Here is a 19,590-nt window from a genome sequence, read left to right as displayed (position 1 = left end):
CTAGATACCATCTGCCCCTGTGTTTTGAATATGCAAAATTATAATTCACTTAATATTTTCACCTCAACTATAAAATTTCCAGGAAGGGAAAATGAGTTACTGGGACTGAAATAAGAAACCACATTTTAAAAAGTTATTCAAGGGACTTCCCTGGTGGTTTCAGTGATTAAAAATCTGCTTGTCAACACTGGGGACACGGGTTCAACTCCTGGTCTGGGCAGATCCCACATGCCGTGCTGCAATAAGCCCGTGAACCACAGCTACTAAGCCTGTGCTCTAGGGCCTGCATGCTGCAAGTGCCGAAGGCCGCGTGACTAGTTAAGTTACGTTCATTATTTCCACTTTGTGAGAACTAAGTTTACGTATACAATATCTCATCTAATTTATAAAGCATGAAGACACAATTACCTGGTAAAAATCACACAACTAATAATTGGTGGACTAACAGATAACCAAAAGACTAATAGACCAAACAAACAAATAAAAATACATAAAAAACTATAAAACCATGTTATTAACTGATATCCTATACAGACACTGAGTAACTTAATTTCACTGAACTTAAATTGTTTCATCAGACCCAAAAAAAAAAAAAAATTATACCCATCTTCCAGGATGCTTCTGCAAAATAAGGAAATGATTATTTCAAAATACTTCACATACTTCTGGGCACAGAGTATAGATAGAAAGAAAGAAAACAGAGTGAAGTCACTCAGTCATGTCCAACTGTTTGCGAACCCATGGACTATAGTCTGCCAGTCTTCTCCATCCATGGGATTTTCCGGGCAAGGATACTGGAGTGGATTGCCATTTCCTTCTCCAGAGGGAATCGAACCTGGGTTTCCTGCAGAACAGGTAGACTCTTTACCATCTGAGACACCAGGGAAGTGTATACCACATACTAAGTAATGTTAAGCTTTCTATTCATTTATCTATATAAATAAACAAATGGATCAACTTTTCACAAAATCAGAACTGCCCACAGTACACTTTTTAAAAATCAAAATGGACTTTAAACCATTTAAGGAAAAGGGGTATATATTGGAAAGGAAAAAAGAAAAGAGCTGTCACAATTAAACATTAGGGAAGAGTGAGAAATTAGAAGTCAGAATGATAAGACAGGACTAGTTTGTTTTATTTGGCAGAAGAAAAGGAAATGAGATAAAGGAAAGAAGATTCAGAGGAATTTCTCCCTGATGCTAAGGAACAATATTGAAATATAAGACTGCCTGAGTACAGCTTAAGCAGAAGGGGTAATGATTATTAAAGATAAAACTGCGTTACTGAAAGTGTTCCCATAGAAAAATGGAAATTCCTAGAAATGATGGCAAGGGCTGGTCTGACGTGATGACCTGTAGGAGCTAAGGAAAAATAACTGGTTATTTTCCTAGTTCATCAACATCTTATAGGTACCTTTCGTTAATCACTGGAAATACCTACACAGAGGCAAATGTATGTGTTTTAAGTATGTATTAATTAAATATGTGCTAATATAATTAATATATTCACATTAATATTAATGCATGGAATAGGATAATAAAATAATGTGCATTTATTCAATATAAACCATATCCTGCAGTGAATAATACATTAATATTTTGGTCAAATAGTTATAAGATCCTAAAACAGGTCTCTGCAGAGTTAGTATATGTGAATTTTGTGAAAAGATAGAGAAGAAAACAAGGAAGATCTGAGACTTTTAAGTATTTTTGAAAGAAATAAATTGATTTTAAATGAAACATTTAACAATCTGACATCTAACAGAAAAAAAATGATTTTATCCTCTGTTAATCTCTTTCCATTTTCCCCACTAAGCAGAAATCAGCAAAATACATGGCTCCAGGGAATCGCACTCAAGTGACTGAATTCATTCTAATGGGAATCTCAGATCTTGCAGAACTCCAGATTCCTCTTTTCTGTGTGTTCCTGGTCATCTATGGACTGACCCTGGCAGGGAACCTGGGAATCGTCATCCTCACCAGCGTGGACTCTCAGCTTCAAACCCCCATGTACTTTTTCCTCAAGCACTTGGCTATCATCAATTTGGGCAATTCTTCTGTCATTGCCCCCAAAATGTTGGTTAACTTCTTGGTTACGAAGAAAACCATATCTTACTATGCATGTGCAGCCCAGCTAGGTGGATTCCTAGTTTTTATTGTGGCTGAGATTTTCCTGCTGGCTGCCATGGCCTATGACCGCTATGTGGCTGTTTGCAGCCCCCTGCTCTATCTGGTGGTGGTTTGTCCACGGATCTGCCTCCTCCTGGTGGCCCTTATTTACGTCTACAGTCTGACCACGGCACTGACGGTCTCCTCCTGTGTGTTTTCTGTGTCATTCTGTTCATCCAATGTGATCGACCACTTTTACTGTGACAATGTCCCTTTGTTAGCATTGTCCTGTTCTGATACCTACATTCCAGAAATAGCAGTCTTTACCTTTTCGGGGACCAATTTGTTTTTCTCTATGATTATTGTTCTGACATCCTACTTCAACATCATCCTTGCCATTTTGAGGATACGCTCTTCAGAAGGGCGACAAAAAGCCTTTTCCACCTGTGCTTCTCACATGCTGGCTGTCACCGTGTTCTACGGGACTCTTCTCTTCATGTATTTGCAACCAAGGACCAACCACTCATTAGATACTGATAAGATGGCCTCGGTCTTCTACACCCTGGTGATTCCAATGCTGAACCCCCTCATTTACAGCCTAAGGAACAAGGATGTGAAGGATGTGTTGAAGAGATTCCTGGATAACCCATGTCAGTCATTCAGATTAATGCAAATTTAAAGCTGCAACTACCTCCAGTTAAAGGTTTTATTTGTTCCTGAAAATTTTGCTAAATGATGAAGCAATAAATAAAATCCTGCTAATTTTAAGGAAAAGTCTTAATCCTTTTAATCTTATCATTAAATACTAAATTTTCCATACAAAATGCATTATGACTAAAAAATATACTAATATAAATAATATAAAATAATTTGAAAATAAGTACTTTAAAAAATAAAATATAAGTAAATAAAAGACTTTCAGAATTTCTAAATATGGAAGATAAAAATGAATGCCTGTAGGAAATTTTTTTTGGATGTTTGCTGTGAGTTAGATTATCTTCCTTGTCAAAAATATCTTTTCCTCAACTACTAAAAGTTTCATAATTTTTGTGGTGTTTGCCCATCATTTTATCGAGCTTTTCAACCAATTGTTATTTTGCATTTAAAATAAACTTGTGTCACAGAAAAAAAATAATCTTGTACAGGAAAATAAATGTTGAATACAGGATGCTTAAATATAGATGAAAATAGGACTTTTGGCAAAACTGACTAAAAATACATGTGAAAATTTATTCTATTTTTTCATCCTTTATGTTTTGTACATATACATAAAGCAAAATACCAATGTTCAATCAAATGTAAAGTATATAGTTGTTTTTCCTAACATAGCCTCATATTAAAAAGTTTTTGTTATAAAATCATAACAGCAAACACTTCTTTTAGTGAGAGTCAAGTTCATGAATTAATTTTCAAATTTACTCACAAATAAGTAGCTTATTTGAAAACAGAAAAATTTTAGTATATAATGTAAGTTTCTGGTCTTCAGGGACAAAGCCAGTAATAATTTGGTACCATTAGCCTTTAGAATTTTATATTTTATTATTTATAGATATATAAAAGTCCACAGGGAATGTTTGTTTTCTTTTATTACAGTTTTATTTAGCTTCATCAACCTAGGTACTTGCAATCAGAGAAGTTTACTTTCTCGCAGAAAACAATCGTCTTTGAGACTGGTTAGGTCAACAGAAATAGAGTAACAGGATTAAACTCACACTTGTGTTTCTACCAGTTGTCTGCAATCTATTCAGTTAATTTAAGTTAGGAATTTAAGTTAAGGGAATCAGTCCTAAATATTCGTTGGAAGAACTGATGTTGAAGCTGAAACTCCCATACTTTGGCCACCTGATGCAGAGCTGACTCACGGGAAAGGGATGTTGGGAAAGATTGAAGGCGGGAGGAGAAGGGGATGGCAGAGGATGAGAGGGTTGGATGGCATCACCAACTCGATGGGCATGAGTTTGAACAAGGCCCAGGAGCTGGTGACAGACAGAGATGGCTGGAGTGCTACGGTGCATGAGGCCACAGACTGTTGGACATGACTGAGCAGCTGAACTGAACTGAAGTGAAGAATGAAAACTCTAGTGTTTCCTACTTCTTAATTTGGTTGACATATATGTATTTTCTAAAATAATTATGTTGTCACTTGTATTAGCTTCCTAATGCTGCTATAACAAATCATCACCAATTTGATCACCTGAAGCAATGTGAACTTCTTGTCCCACAGTTTTGGAGGTCAGAAGTTCACAATGAGTCATCCAGACCTAAAATCAAGGTATCAGAAGATTGTATTCCTTTCATGACCCACATAGGGTTCAGTCTGTCTCCTTGCTTCTCCCAGCTCCTGCAGGTACCATATACCTTGCCTGGCGTTTGCCTTCCACCCAACAAAGCCATCATTCTAACTGCTGCTTTCACTGACACTTCTCCTCTGATTCCTACTTTTGCATCTTTCTCTCCCTGTGACTACTTTGGACGCACTCACATAAGGCCCTCTACTTAATAACATTGGCAAATCTTTTTTTTGCGTTACCATTTCCACTGGAGGATAATTGCTTTACACTGTTGTGTTGTTTCCTGCCATGTGTCACATGAATCAGCCACAGGTATACGTATGGCCCCTCCCTCCTGGGCCTCCCTACTGCCCCCACCCCGTCCCACCCCTCTAGGTTGTTGCAGAGCACTGGATTGATCTCCTTGCATCATTAATCAGTGAACTCCTAACTGGCTGTCTATTTTACACATGGTAATGTTTATGTTCCCATGCTGCTCTCTCAATTCATCCCATCCTCTGCTTCAGCCAATGAAGATGCAGACATCGAAAACAGACTTGGGACAAATCTCTTTATTGCATGTACCATGGCAACATGGTCACAGGTTTTGAGGATTCAAACACAGGCATCTTTGTCAGGGTGAAGGGAGGGCTGCATCAGCGTTTATTGACATAGCTGTCAAAACATCTGTAGCTATATTGACATAGTTTGTGAAACAGCACAATCTAAAACTTTTCGCCTCTTATTCAGTAGTGTTCAATAAGATAGTCTCATGAAAGCTTACACTATGCACTCTTTCTATGTTACTTAGCTCCAAAATCTGTTCCAAACTGCACATAATGCCTTCTTTGAATGAAAGATAAACAAAGGTATTTTGTTCAATTTCCAAATGTGCTACACAGATACACATGTACTCACATGCCACTTATTTCCCAATTATCAAAACTGATGAATCAACTCAATCAATTAACCATACAGGTACATCAGCCAAGCACTGGTTTTCAATGAAGTCAGATAGAAGAAAAAAAAAAAATCTGCCAGCTCTCGTCTCTGATTGTTCAAAGTTTACCCTCTGGACATTAAGTCACCCGTACTTCCATCTTATGCCTACCTTAGTGCTCACGAGGCCCCATGGTCTTTGTGTCTAAACAGTGACAACAAAATCTTTCTAGTCGTTAGGGGAAGACAGGAAACTCAGGGCACAGTCATGAAGCAAGGTTTGGGAATACTGTTGGAAGTTAGGAAAGACTTGAAACAGCAACCAGAAGGACTTCTCATTCTGTAGCTGCAACAGGGACAGTAAGTATAATAACTTGAGCCCAGCTCTGTAACATAAGGATACCCTAGGCAGAAAGCACAGCAAGTGTGCTAATCTTGGAGGTGGAGTTCTTAAATAAACCCTTTCAAGATCATGAAAATAAGAAAAGCCATTCAAATTTCCCAAAATCAGAAGAGCAAATGCCATTTTACAAATTTAAATACAAAACCTACTAAAAGGCCCAGACATTTTCTCAGTAATCCCTTTTGTTTTGAAGGACTGTGATCATGTATCTTCATTATTTTACCTATGTCTCAAAACGTTCAGGTTTAAGAGATGCTTCTAGTTCAATAACTAAAAAGATAATAGAAACTGGTCCCATTTAGGTTTTTTTTTTTTTTTTTTTCTCATTTAAAAGCAAACTTGAGTTTTACGGTTTTCAGTGAAGACTTTCTTGTCTCTCGGTCAGAAGAGGCTGCTAATGACTGAAGACAGAAGGCTCTGTGAGCTGTTCGTGGACAGGTTTAGTGTGGGCGGCTGCTCCTCCCGCCCTGGAGGTCCACGAGCATTGAGTCCATTGTCTGCGCTGTCGCACCTGCATCTCTACTGTGCAAGGGGCTGTCTCCACAGCCACTTCTATGGAAACGAAATAGTAAGTCCACTCAGAGCAATCACTCAAAAGATAAGGAGGCCGAACTGAAAATTGGATATACAGGTAGAAGCGGTCACAGTGAAAACAAAAACGATTTGTTGATCAGCCAGTCTCTGTTACAGGATTTATGTGGCAGATTTTGTGTCACTTCAATGACTGTTTCCTCAGCATTATCCAAAACTCTCAGTCTTATCACTATTACAGACATTTGAATATTAAAACTATTTTAAAATATGTGTTATCTCTATCAGTTGACCTGGATACTACTCTGGATAGATATCATTCTATTCTAAATTCAGAGCTAATTTGGATGATTATTTAAAAAAAATAATATATTAAGATAAGAAAACAATTTTAGCTCTAAAAATTTGAATCTGGCTTATTTTTTACAGTCCCTTACCATATGAACAAATTATACATATTCATAAGTTGGATGTCCAAAATATAAAATCTTATGTAGTGATGATAGAATGTATATTGATAAATCTTGACATCAATTCATATTAATTTAAGTAATCTAATTTTGCTTATATTTCTCTTATCAGGGATCCACTCCAGGAGGTATTGAGTTGGTCAAAACTTTCCTCAGTTTTTAAGTGAGAATACAAGATATATTTTTAATTTTGTCCAATAACATTATTGAACAATATATTCACCATTTCATTTCATTACCTTCTACCACGTCTTAGGTAACTTCACATTTCCATCTTCGCAAAAGTTTTTGTCTTTTTTGAGAAAGAATGATTCCAGGTGCCTTTTATAGTCTTCCAGAGAATTGAGATTTTTTCCATTAAAAGAATTTTATAAAGAGCAGAATAAATGGAAATCTGAAGGTACAATATCTGGTGAATACAGTAGATAAATCAGAATTTCTCAGCCAAGTTGTAATGGTTTTTGGCTGATCATCAAAGAAACATGTGGCCTTATGTTTTCCTGATGGAAGATTAAATATTTTCCATTAATTAATTCTGGATGTTTCTCATTGAGTGTTGCTGTTAGCTGATCTAATTGAGAGAGTAGAATTAATCATTTGGTTTTTCAGGAGAAACTCATAACCGAGGACTCCCTTCTAATCCCAGCATACAAACGACATCATCTTTGAATGAAGAGTTGCCTTTGGTGTGGTTGATGGTGGCTATTTTCACTTGCACTGTGATTTCTTCCATTCCTCATTAGTGTACAGTATCCATTTTTCATCACCCACCACAAATTGTTTTTAAAAAGAACGTTTTTATTATGTTTAAGTAGGGAATAGCTTGCAAAAATATGATTATGAAGGTTTTTTTCACTTAAATTATGTGGAACCCAGACATTAAATGATTAATATAACCAGGCTGGTGCAAAAGATGTTCAGTGCGTGATTTGGATATTTCAGTATGTCAGCTATCTCCCACAGAGTATAACTTTGATTATTCTCAATGTCTCTATTTGATTTCTATCAACTTCAACTTATCTACCTGACTGTTGAGCATTGTCCACAAGAAAACTCCAGCACAAAACATAGCAAATCATTTTTGAAACATTGGATCAGTCACAGCACCTTCTCCATACACTGTAAAAATGCTTTTTGGGGTTTCAGTTGTGTTTTTATTTTTCTTGAAGTAGTAGAGTGTAATATGCCAAAATGGTGCTTTTTGCTTCCATCTTCAATATTAAAATGACTATAAAAAATTCACCAATTTTGATAATTTTTAAGTGCATGTTGATATGACAGCTGTTAGGATACAATCCTTTATCGAGCCCATCTTTGCATGAAATGTTCCCTTGGTATCTCTAATTTTCTTGAAGAGATCTCTAGTCTTTTCCACTCTATTGTTTTCCTCTGTTTCTTTGTGCTGATCACTGAGATAGGCTTTCTTACCTCTCCTTGCTATTCTTTGAAACACTGCATTCCAATGGATATACCTTTCTTTTTCTCCTTTGCTTTTGGCATATCTTCTTTTGTCAGCTATTTGTAAGGCCTCCTCAGACAGCCACTTTGCTTTTTTGCATTTCTTTTTCTTGGGGATGGTCTTAATCCCTGTCTCCTGTACAATGTCATGAATTCACATCCTTAGTTCATCTGGCACTCTGCCTATCAGATCTAGCCCCTTAAATCTATTTCTCACTTCCACTGTATAATTGTTAGGAATTTGATTTAGGTTATACCTGAATGGTCTAGTGATTTTCCCCACTTTCCTCAATAATGATCTGAGCCATGACCTGAGCCATAATCTGCTCCTGGTCTTGTTTGTGCCGACTGTATAGAGCTTTTCCATCTTTGGCTGCAAAGAGTATAATCAATCTGATTTCAGTATAGACTATCTGGTGATGGCCATGTATAGAGTCTTCTCTTGTGTTGTTGGAAGAGGGTGTTTGCTATGACCAGTGTGTTCTCTTGGCAGAGCTCTGTTAGCCTTTGCCCTGCTTCATTCTCTACTCCAAGGCCAAATTTGCCTGTTACTCCAGGTGTTTCTTTACTTCCTACTTTTGCATTCCAGACCCCTATAATGAAAAGGACAACTTTTTTGGGTGTTAGTTCTAGAAGGTCTTATAGATCTTCATAGACCCATTCAACCTCAGTTTCTTCAGCATTACTGGTCGGGGCATAGACTTGGATTACCATGATATTGAATGGTTTGCCTTGGAAACAAACTGAGATCAGTTTTGTCGTTTTTGAGGCTGCATTCAAGTACTTCATTTTGAATTCTTTTGTTGACCATGATGGCTACTCCATTTCTTCTCAGGGATTCTTGCCCACAGTAGTAGATATAATGGTCACCTGAGTTAAATTTACCCATTCTAGCACATTTTAGTTCACTGATTCCTAAAATGTCGACGTTCATTCTTGCAATCTCCTATATGATCACTTCCAATTTGCCTGGATTCATGGACCTAACATTCCAGGTTCTTATGAGATATTGTTCTTACATCATCAGACCTTGCTTCCATCACCAATCACATCCACAACTGGGTTTACTTTTTTCTTTGGATCCATCTCTTCATTCTTTCTGGAGTTATTTCCCCACTGATCTCCAGTAGCATATTGGGCACCTACCAACCTGGGGGATTCATCTTTCAGTGTCCTATCTTCTTGCCTTTTCATCCTGTTCATGGGGTTTTCAAGGCAAGAATACTGTGTGGTTTGCCATTCCCTTCTCCAGTGGACCACATCTTGTCAATCTTTTTTTTTTTCAGGAAGATTAGAAATACCAAGGTAACATTTCATGCAAAGATGGGCTCGATAAAGGACAGAAATGGTATGGACCTAATAAAAGCAGAAGATATTAAGAAGAAGCAGCAAGAATACATAGAAGAACTGTACAAAAAAGATCTTCATGACCCAGATAATCATGATGGTGTGATCACTCACCTAGAGCCAGACATCCTAGAATGTGAAGTCAAGTGGGTCTTAGGAAGCAGCACTACAAACAAAGCTAGTGGAGGTGATGGAATTCCAGCTGAGCTATTTCAAATCCTGAAAGATGATGCTGTGAAAGTGCTGCACTCAATATGCCAGCAAATTTGGAAAACTCAGCAGTGGCCACAGGACTGGAAAAGGTCAGTTTTCATTCCAATCCCTAAGAAAGGTAATGACAAAGAATGCTCAAAATACCACACAATTACACTCATCTCACACGCTAGTGAAGAAATGCTCAAAATTCTCCAAGCCAGGCTACAGCAGTACATGAACCGTGAACTTCCAGATGTTCAAACTGGTTTTAGAAAAGGCAGAGGAACCAGAGATCCAATGGTCAACATAACTGGATCATTGAAAAAGCCAGAAAGTTCCAGAAACACATCTATTTCTGCTTTATTGACTATGCCAAAGCCTTTGACTGTGTGGATCACAATAAACTATGGAAAATTCTGAAAGAGAGGAGAATACCAGACCACCTGATCTGTTTCTTGTGAAATCTGCATGCAGGTGAGGAAGCAACAGTTATAACTGGACATGGAACAACAGACCAGTTCTGAATAGGAAAAGGAGTACATCAAGGTTGTATATTGTCACCATGGTTATTTAACTTATATGCAGAGTACATCATGAGAAACGCTGGGCTGTAAGAAGCACAAGCTGGTATCAAGATTGCCAAGAGAAATATCAATAATCTCAGATATGCAGATGACACCACCCTTATGGCAGAGAGTGAAGAAGAACTAAAGAACCTCTTGATGAAAGTGAAAGAGGAGAGTGTAAAAGCTGCTTTAAAGCTCAACATTCCTGGCAAATAGATGGAGAAACAGTGGAAACAGTGGCATACTTTATTTCCTGGGCTCCAAAATCACTGTAGATGCTGACTGCAATCATGAAATAAAAAGATGCTTACTCCTTGGAAGAAAAGTTATAACCAACCTAGACAGCATGTTAAAAAACAGAGACATTACTTTGTCAACCAAGGTCCATCTAGTTAAGGCTATGGTTTTTCCAGTAGTCATATATGGATGTGAGAGTTGGACTACAAAGAAAGCTGAGCACTGAAGAATTGATGCTTTTGAACTGTGGTGTTGGAGAAGACCCTTGAGAGTCCCTTGGACTGCAAGGAGATCCAACCAGTCCATCCTAAAGGAAATCAGTCCTGAATATTCATTGGAAGGACTGATGCTAAAGCTGAAACTCCAATACTTGTGGCCACCTGATGTGAAGAACTGACTCATTTGAAAAGACCCTTATGCTGGGAAAGTCTGAAGGCAGGAGGAGAAGGGCATGACAGAGGACCTGATGGTTGGATGTCATATCTGACTCAATGGGCATGAGTTTGAATAAACCCTGAGTGTTGGTGATGGACAGGGAGGCCTGGCGTGCTGCAGTCCACGGGGTCACAAGGGCAGGACTGAGCGACTGAATTGAACTGAGGATACAATCTAACCAAATTTTTTCAAATGAAATTAACGTTAAATAGGTGGTATTAGCATCATCTTATGGGAAAAAACAAACTTTTTGACTAACCCAATATATCACAGAAAAGTTCATTCATGGATCTGTGGGGACCACACAGAAAGTGATTAGCTGTGGTGACACAGATAAAATCCCAGAGTTGGAAACTAGCTGAATCCCACTATTATGGAAGCAAACACTTTAAATTAAAGGAGACCCAGATTATAGTAATTTTACAAAACAGAATAGAGATAAATAATGGTGTGTTTGTACTAAAATGGGGCTTCCTTGGTGACTCAGATGATAAAGAATCTGCCTGCAATGCAGGAGACCCGGGTTCAGACCCTGCATTATGAAAATCCCCTGGAGAAGGGAATGGATACCCACTCTAGTAATCTTACCTAGAAAATTCTACAGACAGAGGAGCCTGGTGGGCTATAGTCTATGGAGTTGCAAAGAGTTGGACACAACTGAGCAACTAACACACAGACACACACACACACACACACAGTAGAATGAATGTGTTTCAAAAATGTAGAGTTGGATGAGACTCTTTAAGCATCAAATCAAGTTAAATGACAACATGAGTGTACTAAAGCATATACTATATTTACATTATACAACTGCATTTCTTTTTATGAGTGTATATCAGCTCTCATTGAGAAGATGCCTATATGAGGAAGGAAAACTGGGTGGGGATGGCAAATGAGGATTGAAGACGATTATAGGATACAGAATTGGGGTATGATTAACTCAATTTAGTCCCTTAAAAATGAAAAATGGGTTACATGCATGTTCATAATTTGTATTCCTTCTGAGTCTTTAGAACCACTCTAGGACATGTTTAAAGAGTTTTGTCTTTATCCTCAGTCATAAACTTGGGCAGAAGTCATGGTGGAAAATAGTGACTGTTGAAGTAATTTATGGATGATTAAAGGTTTTACCCAATGAATGATAAACTGAAATCTAGATATTTGAGTGTGCAATAATTAAGAATAGAAAAGCATGTGAATTGCATTTAAAAGAGTGTTTCCTCAATAGGGAAATCAAAAATAATTAACGAAGACTACTGGCTTCATTTCACGTTCTTAGATGCTTTGGGAATAATCAAGAAATTGCATTCAAGTTCCTGGGGGACTGTCTCAAAGGGGAGGAACATTCATAAATTGTTCTGACTGCAGTCAGACTACTAACCGTATAGCGGAACAAGAAGGCATTCCTTGTTTTAGGTAAGTGGATGGCTGACTACTAGGTTAGCTCCAGTGACAATTCTTGATTTCTATCTTCAGTTTAAAATTATAGATGAATTTAGTCACTGATGCCAGACCCAATACATTAGTCCATGAATAATAGTCTCATCATAACTGATTTATGGAGAAGTGATATATTTTACTACTCCATTTTTATATTCTTTGGAAATAGTAAACAATCCTTTTTTCTGTTTGTTATTAACTCTATACTGGGATTCTAAAACCATAAAAATTCTGAAGGGGGTGTAGGTATTTTTTGAAAGCTCCACCTAAAATGCAGTTTATGTAAAGACGCTGACTGCAGGCCAAACTTTCTGATACTAAAGAACCGTCTATGCCTCAGATGGTAACAATTTCTGATAGAACTTTCAGTTATATAGTAAGACAATATTATTGTTATTATTATGGTTCCACAAAGTTCTTTTTGTTCCATATATATATATATATATATATATATATATTTGTTGCCTCTTTCTGTTAACATCATATGAGGCGGTGATGGTCAGAGTGTAAGGTTCAAGAGAAGACTCTGAGGCAAAGAGCTGGACTTTTAATGTTTATTAGGTAGAGGATTTTAGGAAGCAAAAATGAGGGATAAGGAACAAGAGGCTCCCCTGATTAGGGAGAAAGCTAACAAAGTATGCAATAAAGAAAAATTACTGCTGCACGCAACTAAATTTCAATTACTTAAGATATTTTAGCTTCCTGCATAAAAGAGGGCTAGAAAAGTTTGAGTTTTTATCCATTGAGTCCTGTCACTTATTAGTTTAATATTTCTCTTAACACATTAGATCTCAGGACCTTACAAACTGCTGTGGTGGGGTCCAAGCAAGATCCCTTTGCCCTCAGGAAATGAAGTCAAACACTAGAGATGGGAAGCAACCAGCATGTCAGAAAACAATCTATCTTGGCTGTAGGTCAAGTCAGAAAGAAAAAGACAGTGTCAGTCAAGCGATCACGTCTGACTCTTTGCAACCCCATGGATTATAACTCACCAGGCTCCTCTCTCCATGGAATTCTCCAGGTGTGAATACTGGAGTGCACAGCCATTCCCTTCCCCAGGGCACCTCCCCATCCAGGGATCGACCCAGGGTCTCCCACATTGCAGGCAGATTCTGTACGGTCTGAGCCACCAGAGAAGCCCAGGTCAATTCAGAGGTGACCTCAAACACAGCATGGAAGACAGCTGTGTCTGCTACAGTGATATTTGCAGTTAAGTCGATGGAAAAGGCAAAGTAATACAGAATACACTTTTAAAAACATTTTCTGAGAAGCTGCCATTGGTTCCTCTTTTACTCCTTCTCTGGGTCATTCTTCATCAATATTATGCTGAGGAATCACATTGACATCTTTAGAATTTGCCTTCAAAGTCATGGTTCCTTCACCGGCTCCCACCACACCCACAGGCAGAAGGATCTTGGGATGCCGAAAAGGTCAATCTCTTCTGCCCTTTGTCTCAAGAGGCATTCAGGAAAAATCAGCTCTTATACAGAGATGAAGCTGTTAATTTATTCTTTCTTGTTTGCAAGTATTCTCTCCTTGCACAGATGTCAGAAAATTCTACTAACATGGAGTGTGTGGGCTACACTGACTTGGCCCTTTTAAACCCATGCAACAGGAAGGAGACTTTTGCTTGTCCCTGGTTTCCAAAATAGACTTTTTACTTAGGGTACTATGTCCTCCACACCACCAAGATAGGAGGTTTTTGACCCTATCACCTTTGTATCAAATTTAATTTTATATGGGTAATGAGGCTGAAGGCTTGGAAGCATTATATATATAGTGGAGCAAAACTGAGTCTAAAATCAATACCAATAAGAGTCAAGAAATATCAATCCTTGGAAGATTTCTTAGTCTAGTGCATTCATTATAGTTTTAGTATTTGTGAATTTGCCACAGCTTAAACACTTCATAATCTAGCCTAGGGTATTGCCTCTTCACTCTCATTAATCTAAATGCCTTAAGAGAAGCTTTCTTCTTGATTTCTTGTGTTTTGTGTTGCAAACTGCACACATCGGAATTGAATAGGAAGAATTATTTTTTGAAGGATGAGAAGAAGAGGGCATAAGACCTCCCTACATCTCTCCACAGCTCCCAGATACATAGCACAAGTAAAACACAAACTGTGTTACTCAGCCGATAGAATTTCTGTGTGCTTGAGAATCTAGCATCATGTGATAGCATTATAATGAAGCAGTACAGTTTTAAATAATCTTCATGGATTATAAAAAGCCACATAATAGTGGTTTAGCAATTGACACTGAATTCCACATTTGCTGAGTATAATACTGGACATCTTAAGTTATAAAATTTTGGTGTTTGCTAAGGAGGATTTGCCACATGCAGTATTTGTCAAATTCCAAAGATGTAATTGGAAAACATTCAGACTGATTTTATGACCTTTACTAGTGCTCCATAATTGCTGTTAGTGCTCCCTGATTTAGAAAATATGGTGTATTTTACAAAATAAGGAAAGGGAAGATATGGACTTTTGTCCTTATTAACTGTATTGAATGAGAAAGTATTGTTGTCCTTTCATACTTTTAAAATAATGTGTGTAAATATTTCTGCCGAGGTTAACTCACCTAAAGACTGCTGACCCTGACCTACTTTAAGACTCATTCAAGATTATTCTTCTTTTTGATCCTCCTTAGTTTTTTCTGTCTGCCTTTTGAAAGAGAATATTCTCAATCTGACTAACCCATGTATCTCAGTTGAGACTGTTTGCAAAGTTTTAGAATACATAGCTAAGACTGGGTGTTTGAGTTTGCATAAGATAATAATTAATGGGTTTTACATCCATCCATTCCCCAAGTCCTGGTGAAACTCTGAAGTTTGTGCTTCTATCAGAGAAAGGTCAGTCTTATTGCTCAAATTTCCTGTTTCTTTTTCCAGTTGGTGCTTTGATTCTTGGGTAGGGGTGATGTGGGGAGAATCAGATGAAAGTATATAATGATAATAATAAGATGAGAGCTTCTTGTTACATAGAGAAGTGAATATTCCTCTGATTATACCTGAGGAGCCTCTAAACACAAATAAACCATCCTGCTCTTTAATTCATCACATGAAGACCCAGACACATAAGATTGAGTGTCAAATTCATAGTTAGGAAGTCAAACTCCTCCAAGTCATAAACATGCCCATGAACTGAAATTTTGTCTTGTTTTCAATACCATAGGACTTTATCTCAAACTGCTTTAATAAAGATAATTTTTAAATGAAAAAACAAATCAACTCAGTTGAATTTCAGAATTCCAAGGATTTGTAAAGTACAACATAATTTGGATGAAAAGGTTTGCCACAATACACAAGCTTCTGTGGAAAAATTATTTTCCTTGAGTAAAACTGCTGTAGCTAAAAGCCCTAGATTCTCCCCTCTTTCTTGTCTCGTTGTTGCTAATGAATGTCTGCTTTTCACCTTTTTTATAAGCAATTTGTTAATATTGTGAATAGATTTTTAGAAAGAATGAATTGTATGAGGCAGATTTCATCTTCCAAGTTAAGCAAATTTGTGTCTGGTTTTCTTGACATTTACTTTTGCTTAGTGACAGCCGGAAGCTCTAGCGTTTAACTCCTGTTGCTCAGCCCCTAAGTCACGTCTGCTCTCCCCAACCCCGAGGGCTGCAGCAGGCTGCTCTGTCCTTCACCGCCTCCCACGGTTTGCTCAGATCCGCTACGCTGAGTAGGTGCTGCCGTCTCTCCATCCTGTCTGTTGCTGCCCCTTCTCGTTGGCCTTCAATCCTTCCCAGCATCAGGGTCTTTCCTGATGAGTCGGCTCTTTGCATCAGGTGGCCAAAATATTGGAGCTTCAGTTTCAGCACTGTGAGTTTAAAAATTTTCTTTTAATACAAAGTTCTTGACCAGTCTGTGACTGATTTTTATACGGATGAGCTAAAGATTCAATTTCACCATTTTCTATGGAGATAATCAATTTAGTACAATTTCTTACAAAATGGATATTGGAATGAAAATAACGTTTGAATATGTAAGGTTACACTGAAGAGAAGTAAATCAAAGTCTATCAAATAAGTTACTAATAGTTTTCTTCAGAGACTGGAACTGAAGTTCCAAAGGAAAGAAAGAAAGGACTGTTACTTTGTATTATAATTCTTTCTAAAACTTGATACATTTTTAACAATTGTATGTATTTCAACTGAAAAATATTTTTGAAAAAAAAATCAGGTTTTCCTTTCGGCCCAAATGTTTATAATGATATTTTGCTAACAGAGCCATAAAGGAATTGTGTATATTTTGCAATGAGAACCAGTACATGAGACAAAAAATAAAATGACTACTATATATCTTAGGTTATGATGCTGGTGCTGGTGGTGTAGCTGTGTCTGACTCTTTGCAACTACATAGACTGTAGTCTGCGAGGCTCCTCTGTCCATGGGATTTCCCAGGCAAGGAGAGTGGAGTGGGTTGCCATTTCCTTCTCCAGGGGATCTTCCAGGACCAAACCGCCTCTCCTGCATTGCAGGCAGATTCTGTATCACTGAGCCACCAGGGAACTCCATCTTACCTTATGATGGTTTCTAAATTTGGTTCCAGGTTCAGTGATGGAACTGAGTCTTGTTTTATATCACTCCATCAAAAATAATTAGATTCGTCTTACACATAATGGTTTTGCATACTAAACTTTTATCAGGTGGTATCTTCTGAACCCCACTGTCTATTCTTATGGTTCTTCCCACAGTTACTTTCCTTGATGGCCTGGACAGACAATCAAAATCAAACGATGCCTGCTGAATTCATCCTCATGGGAATCACAGACTGGCCTGAGCTGCAGGCTCCCTTCTTTGTGCTGTTCCTCACCATCTATGTAGTGTCGGCGGTGGGAAACTTGGGCATGATCGTTCTCACCAAGGTGGACTCCAAGCTACAGACACCCATGTACTTCTTTCTCAGAAACCTGGCTTTCATCGATCTGGGCTATTCCACATCTGTGGGACCCAAAGCGCTGGTAAATTTCATAGCTGATCAAAACACAATCTCTTACCACTGGTGTGCTACACAGCTGACTTTCTTCATCTTGTTCATGATCAGTGAACTCTTCATCCTGTCGGCAATGGCCTATGACCGTTACGTGGCCATCTGCAACCCTCTGCTCTACACAGTAGTGATGTCACCGAGAGTATGCTGGGTGCTGGTCGCCGTCCCCTATGTTTACAGCGCCTCTGTTTCTCTGATAACTACCATCAAGATATTTCTTTCATCCTTCTGTGGCCATAACATCATCAGTCATTTCTACTGTGACAGTCTCCCCTTGCTAACTTTGCTGTGCTCAGGCACATGGAAAATTGAGCTGTTCATACTGGTCTGTTCCGTGTTTAATTTGGTTTCATCTCTCCTGATAGTCCTTGTGTCTTACATACTGATCCTTAAGGCCATCCTAAAAATGAACACTGCACAGGGCAGGCTGAAGGCTTTCTCCACCTGTGGCTCTCACCTGGCAGTGGTAGTTGTATTATATGCCACGCTAGCCTTTATGTACATGCAGCCCAAGGCCAGCCACTCTTTTGATACTGACAAAATGGCCTCTGTATTTTTCACTTTGGTCATACCCATGCTGAACCCTATGATCTACAGCTTGAGGAACAAGGAAGTAAAAGGTGCTCTGCGTAGGGTGTGGAAAAATCTCTGCAAAATCCCCATATAAAAGTAAATATAAAAGGCATGCACAATAAATTAGATTACAGGCAACTGTTTATTTTATGTGACAAATTACTCAAAAGTGGTAATGTATGAAAAGCATGTAAACTAAAAATGGTTTTTCTTGTGTCAACGGTAGATGTTCAAGTTGTGATCATTCTTATGGTGTCAACTTTGGCTTAACCTCAAATTTCAGTGCAAGACACTCAAGTCCAGATCACTGTTCTCACTTTGCCAAGTGTTTATGTTTCAATTGAAGGGAAGCCTTTTTTTTTTTTTTTTAAACTATATCTATCGTTACATATTTTTTAAAGACATTCTTGTGTCTTTTAATAAAATGTTTTTGTGTGTATGTATTCGCAATACGTCAACCGAGAACTTCCAGATGTTCAAGCTGGTTTTAGAAAAGGCAGAGGAACCAGAGATCAAATTGCCAATATCCTCTGGATCATCGAAGAAGCAAGAGAGTTCCAGAAAAACATCCATTTCTGCTTTATTGACTACACTAAAGGCTTAGACTGTGTGGATCACAATAAACTGTGGAAAATTCTGAAAGAGATGTGAATACCAGACCACTTGATCTGCCTCTTGAGAAACCAGTATGCAGGTCAGGAAGCAAGAGTTAGAACTGGACATGGATCAACAGACTGGTTCCAAATAGGAAAAGGACTATGTCAAGACTGTATGTTGTCACCCTGCTTATTTAACTTATATGCAGAGTACATCATGAGAAATGCTGGGCTGGAGGAAGCACAAGCTGGAATCAAGATTGCCAGGAGAAATAGCAATAACCTCAGATATGCAGATGACACCACCCTTATGGCAGAGTGAAGAGGAACTAAAAATCCTCTTGATGCAAGTGAAAGAGGAGAGTGAAAAAGTTGGCTTAAAGCTCAACATTCAGAAAACTAAGATCATGGCATCTGGTCCCATCACCTCATGGGAAATTGATGTGGAGACAGTGGAAACAGTGACTGACTTTATTTTTGGGGGCTCCAAAATAACTGTAGATGGTGATTGCAGCCATGAAATTAAAAGCCAATTACTCCTTGGAAGGAAAGTTATGACCAACCTAGATAGCATATTAAAAAGCAGACACATTACTTTGCCAACAAAGGTCTGTCTGATCAAGGCTATGGTTTTTCCAGTGGTCATGTATGGATGTGAGAGTTGGACAGTGAAGAAAGCTGAGCACCAAAAAATTGATGCTTTTGAACTGTGGTATTGGAGAAGACTCTTGAGAGTTCCTGGGACTGCAAGGAGATCCAACCAGTCCATCGTGAAGGAGATCAGTCCTGGGTGTTCATTGGAAGGACTGATGCTGAAGCTGAAACTCCAATACTTTGGCCACCTCATGCAAAGAGTTGATTCATTGGAAAAGACCGTGATTCTGGGAAAAATTGACGGCATGGGGAGAAGGGGATGACAGAGGATGAGATGGCTTGATGGCATCCCCAAGTTGATGGGCATGAGTTTGAGTAAACTCTGGGAGTTGGTGATGGTCAGGGAAGCCTGGCGTGCTGCGACTCATGGGGTCGCAAA

The 19,590-nt window shown here is 38.3% G+C and overlaps 2 protein-coding genes across 2 annotated transcripts; both read left to right on the top strand.

The window, feature by feature from the left end:
- The first annotated feature begins 1,833 nt into the window (after positions 1-1,833).
- Positions 1,834-2,787, top strand: LOC136175030 (olfactory receptor 8J2-like). Its single transcript, XM_065945328.1, has one exon. The coding sequence runs from the start codon at positions 1,834-1,836 to the stop codon at positions 2,785-2,787; it is 954 nt and encodes a 317-aa protein (XP_065801400.1).
- Positions 2,788-4,972: 2,185 nt separating this feature from the next.
- LOC136175677 (olfactory receptor 8K3-like) lies at positions 4,973-18,055 on the top strand. The gene is made up of 3 exons (XM_065945926.1): positions 4,973-5,017; positions 6,106-6,288; positions 17,093-18,055. Exons 1-3 carry the CDS (start codon positions 4,973-4,975, stop codon positions 18,053-18,055), a joined length of 1,191 nt encoding a protein of 396 aa, XP_065801998.1.
- The last annotated feature ends 1,535 nt before the right edge of the window (positions 18,056-19,590 follow it).

Source organism: Muntiacus reevesi, chromosome 9 (genome assembly GCF_963930625.1).
Source record: "Muntiacus reevesi chromosome 9, mMunRee1.1, whole genome shotgun sequence".
NCBI classification, from domain to species: Eukaryota; Metazoa; Chordata; class Mammalia; order Artiodactyla; family Cervidae; genus Muntiacus; species Muntiacus reevesi.
This window is presented reverse-complemented; position numbering and strand designations above follow the sequence as displayed.

What these genes read in the sequence shown, in the direction of transcription:
- LOC136175030 (XM_065945328.1), top strand. Translation starts at nt 1,834, where the DNA reads ATGGCTCCAGGGAATCGCACTCAAGTGACTGAATTCATTCTAATGGGA.
- LOC136175677 (XM_065945926.1), top strand. Translation starts at nt 4,973, where the DNA reads ATGGTCACAGGTTTTGAGGATTCAAACACAGGCATCTTTGTCAGG. An exon ending in ACACAGGCATCTTTGTCAGG is followed by an intron (nt 5,018 to 6,105) that starts GTGAAGGGAGGG and finishes TCTCTCGGTCAG; the next exon opens with AAGAGGCTGCTAATGACTGA. An exon ending in ACTTCTATGGAAACGAAATA is followed by an intron (nt 6,289 to 17,092) that starts GTAAGTCCACTC and finishes TTCTTCCCACAG; the next exon opens with TTACTTTCCTTGATGGCCTG.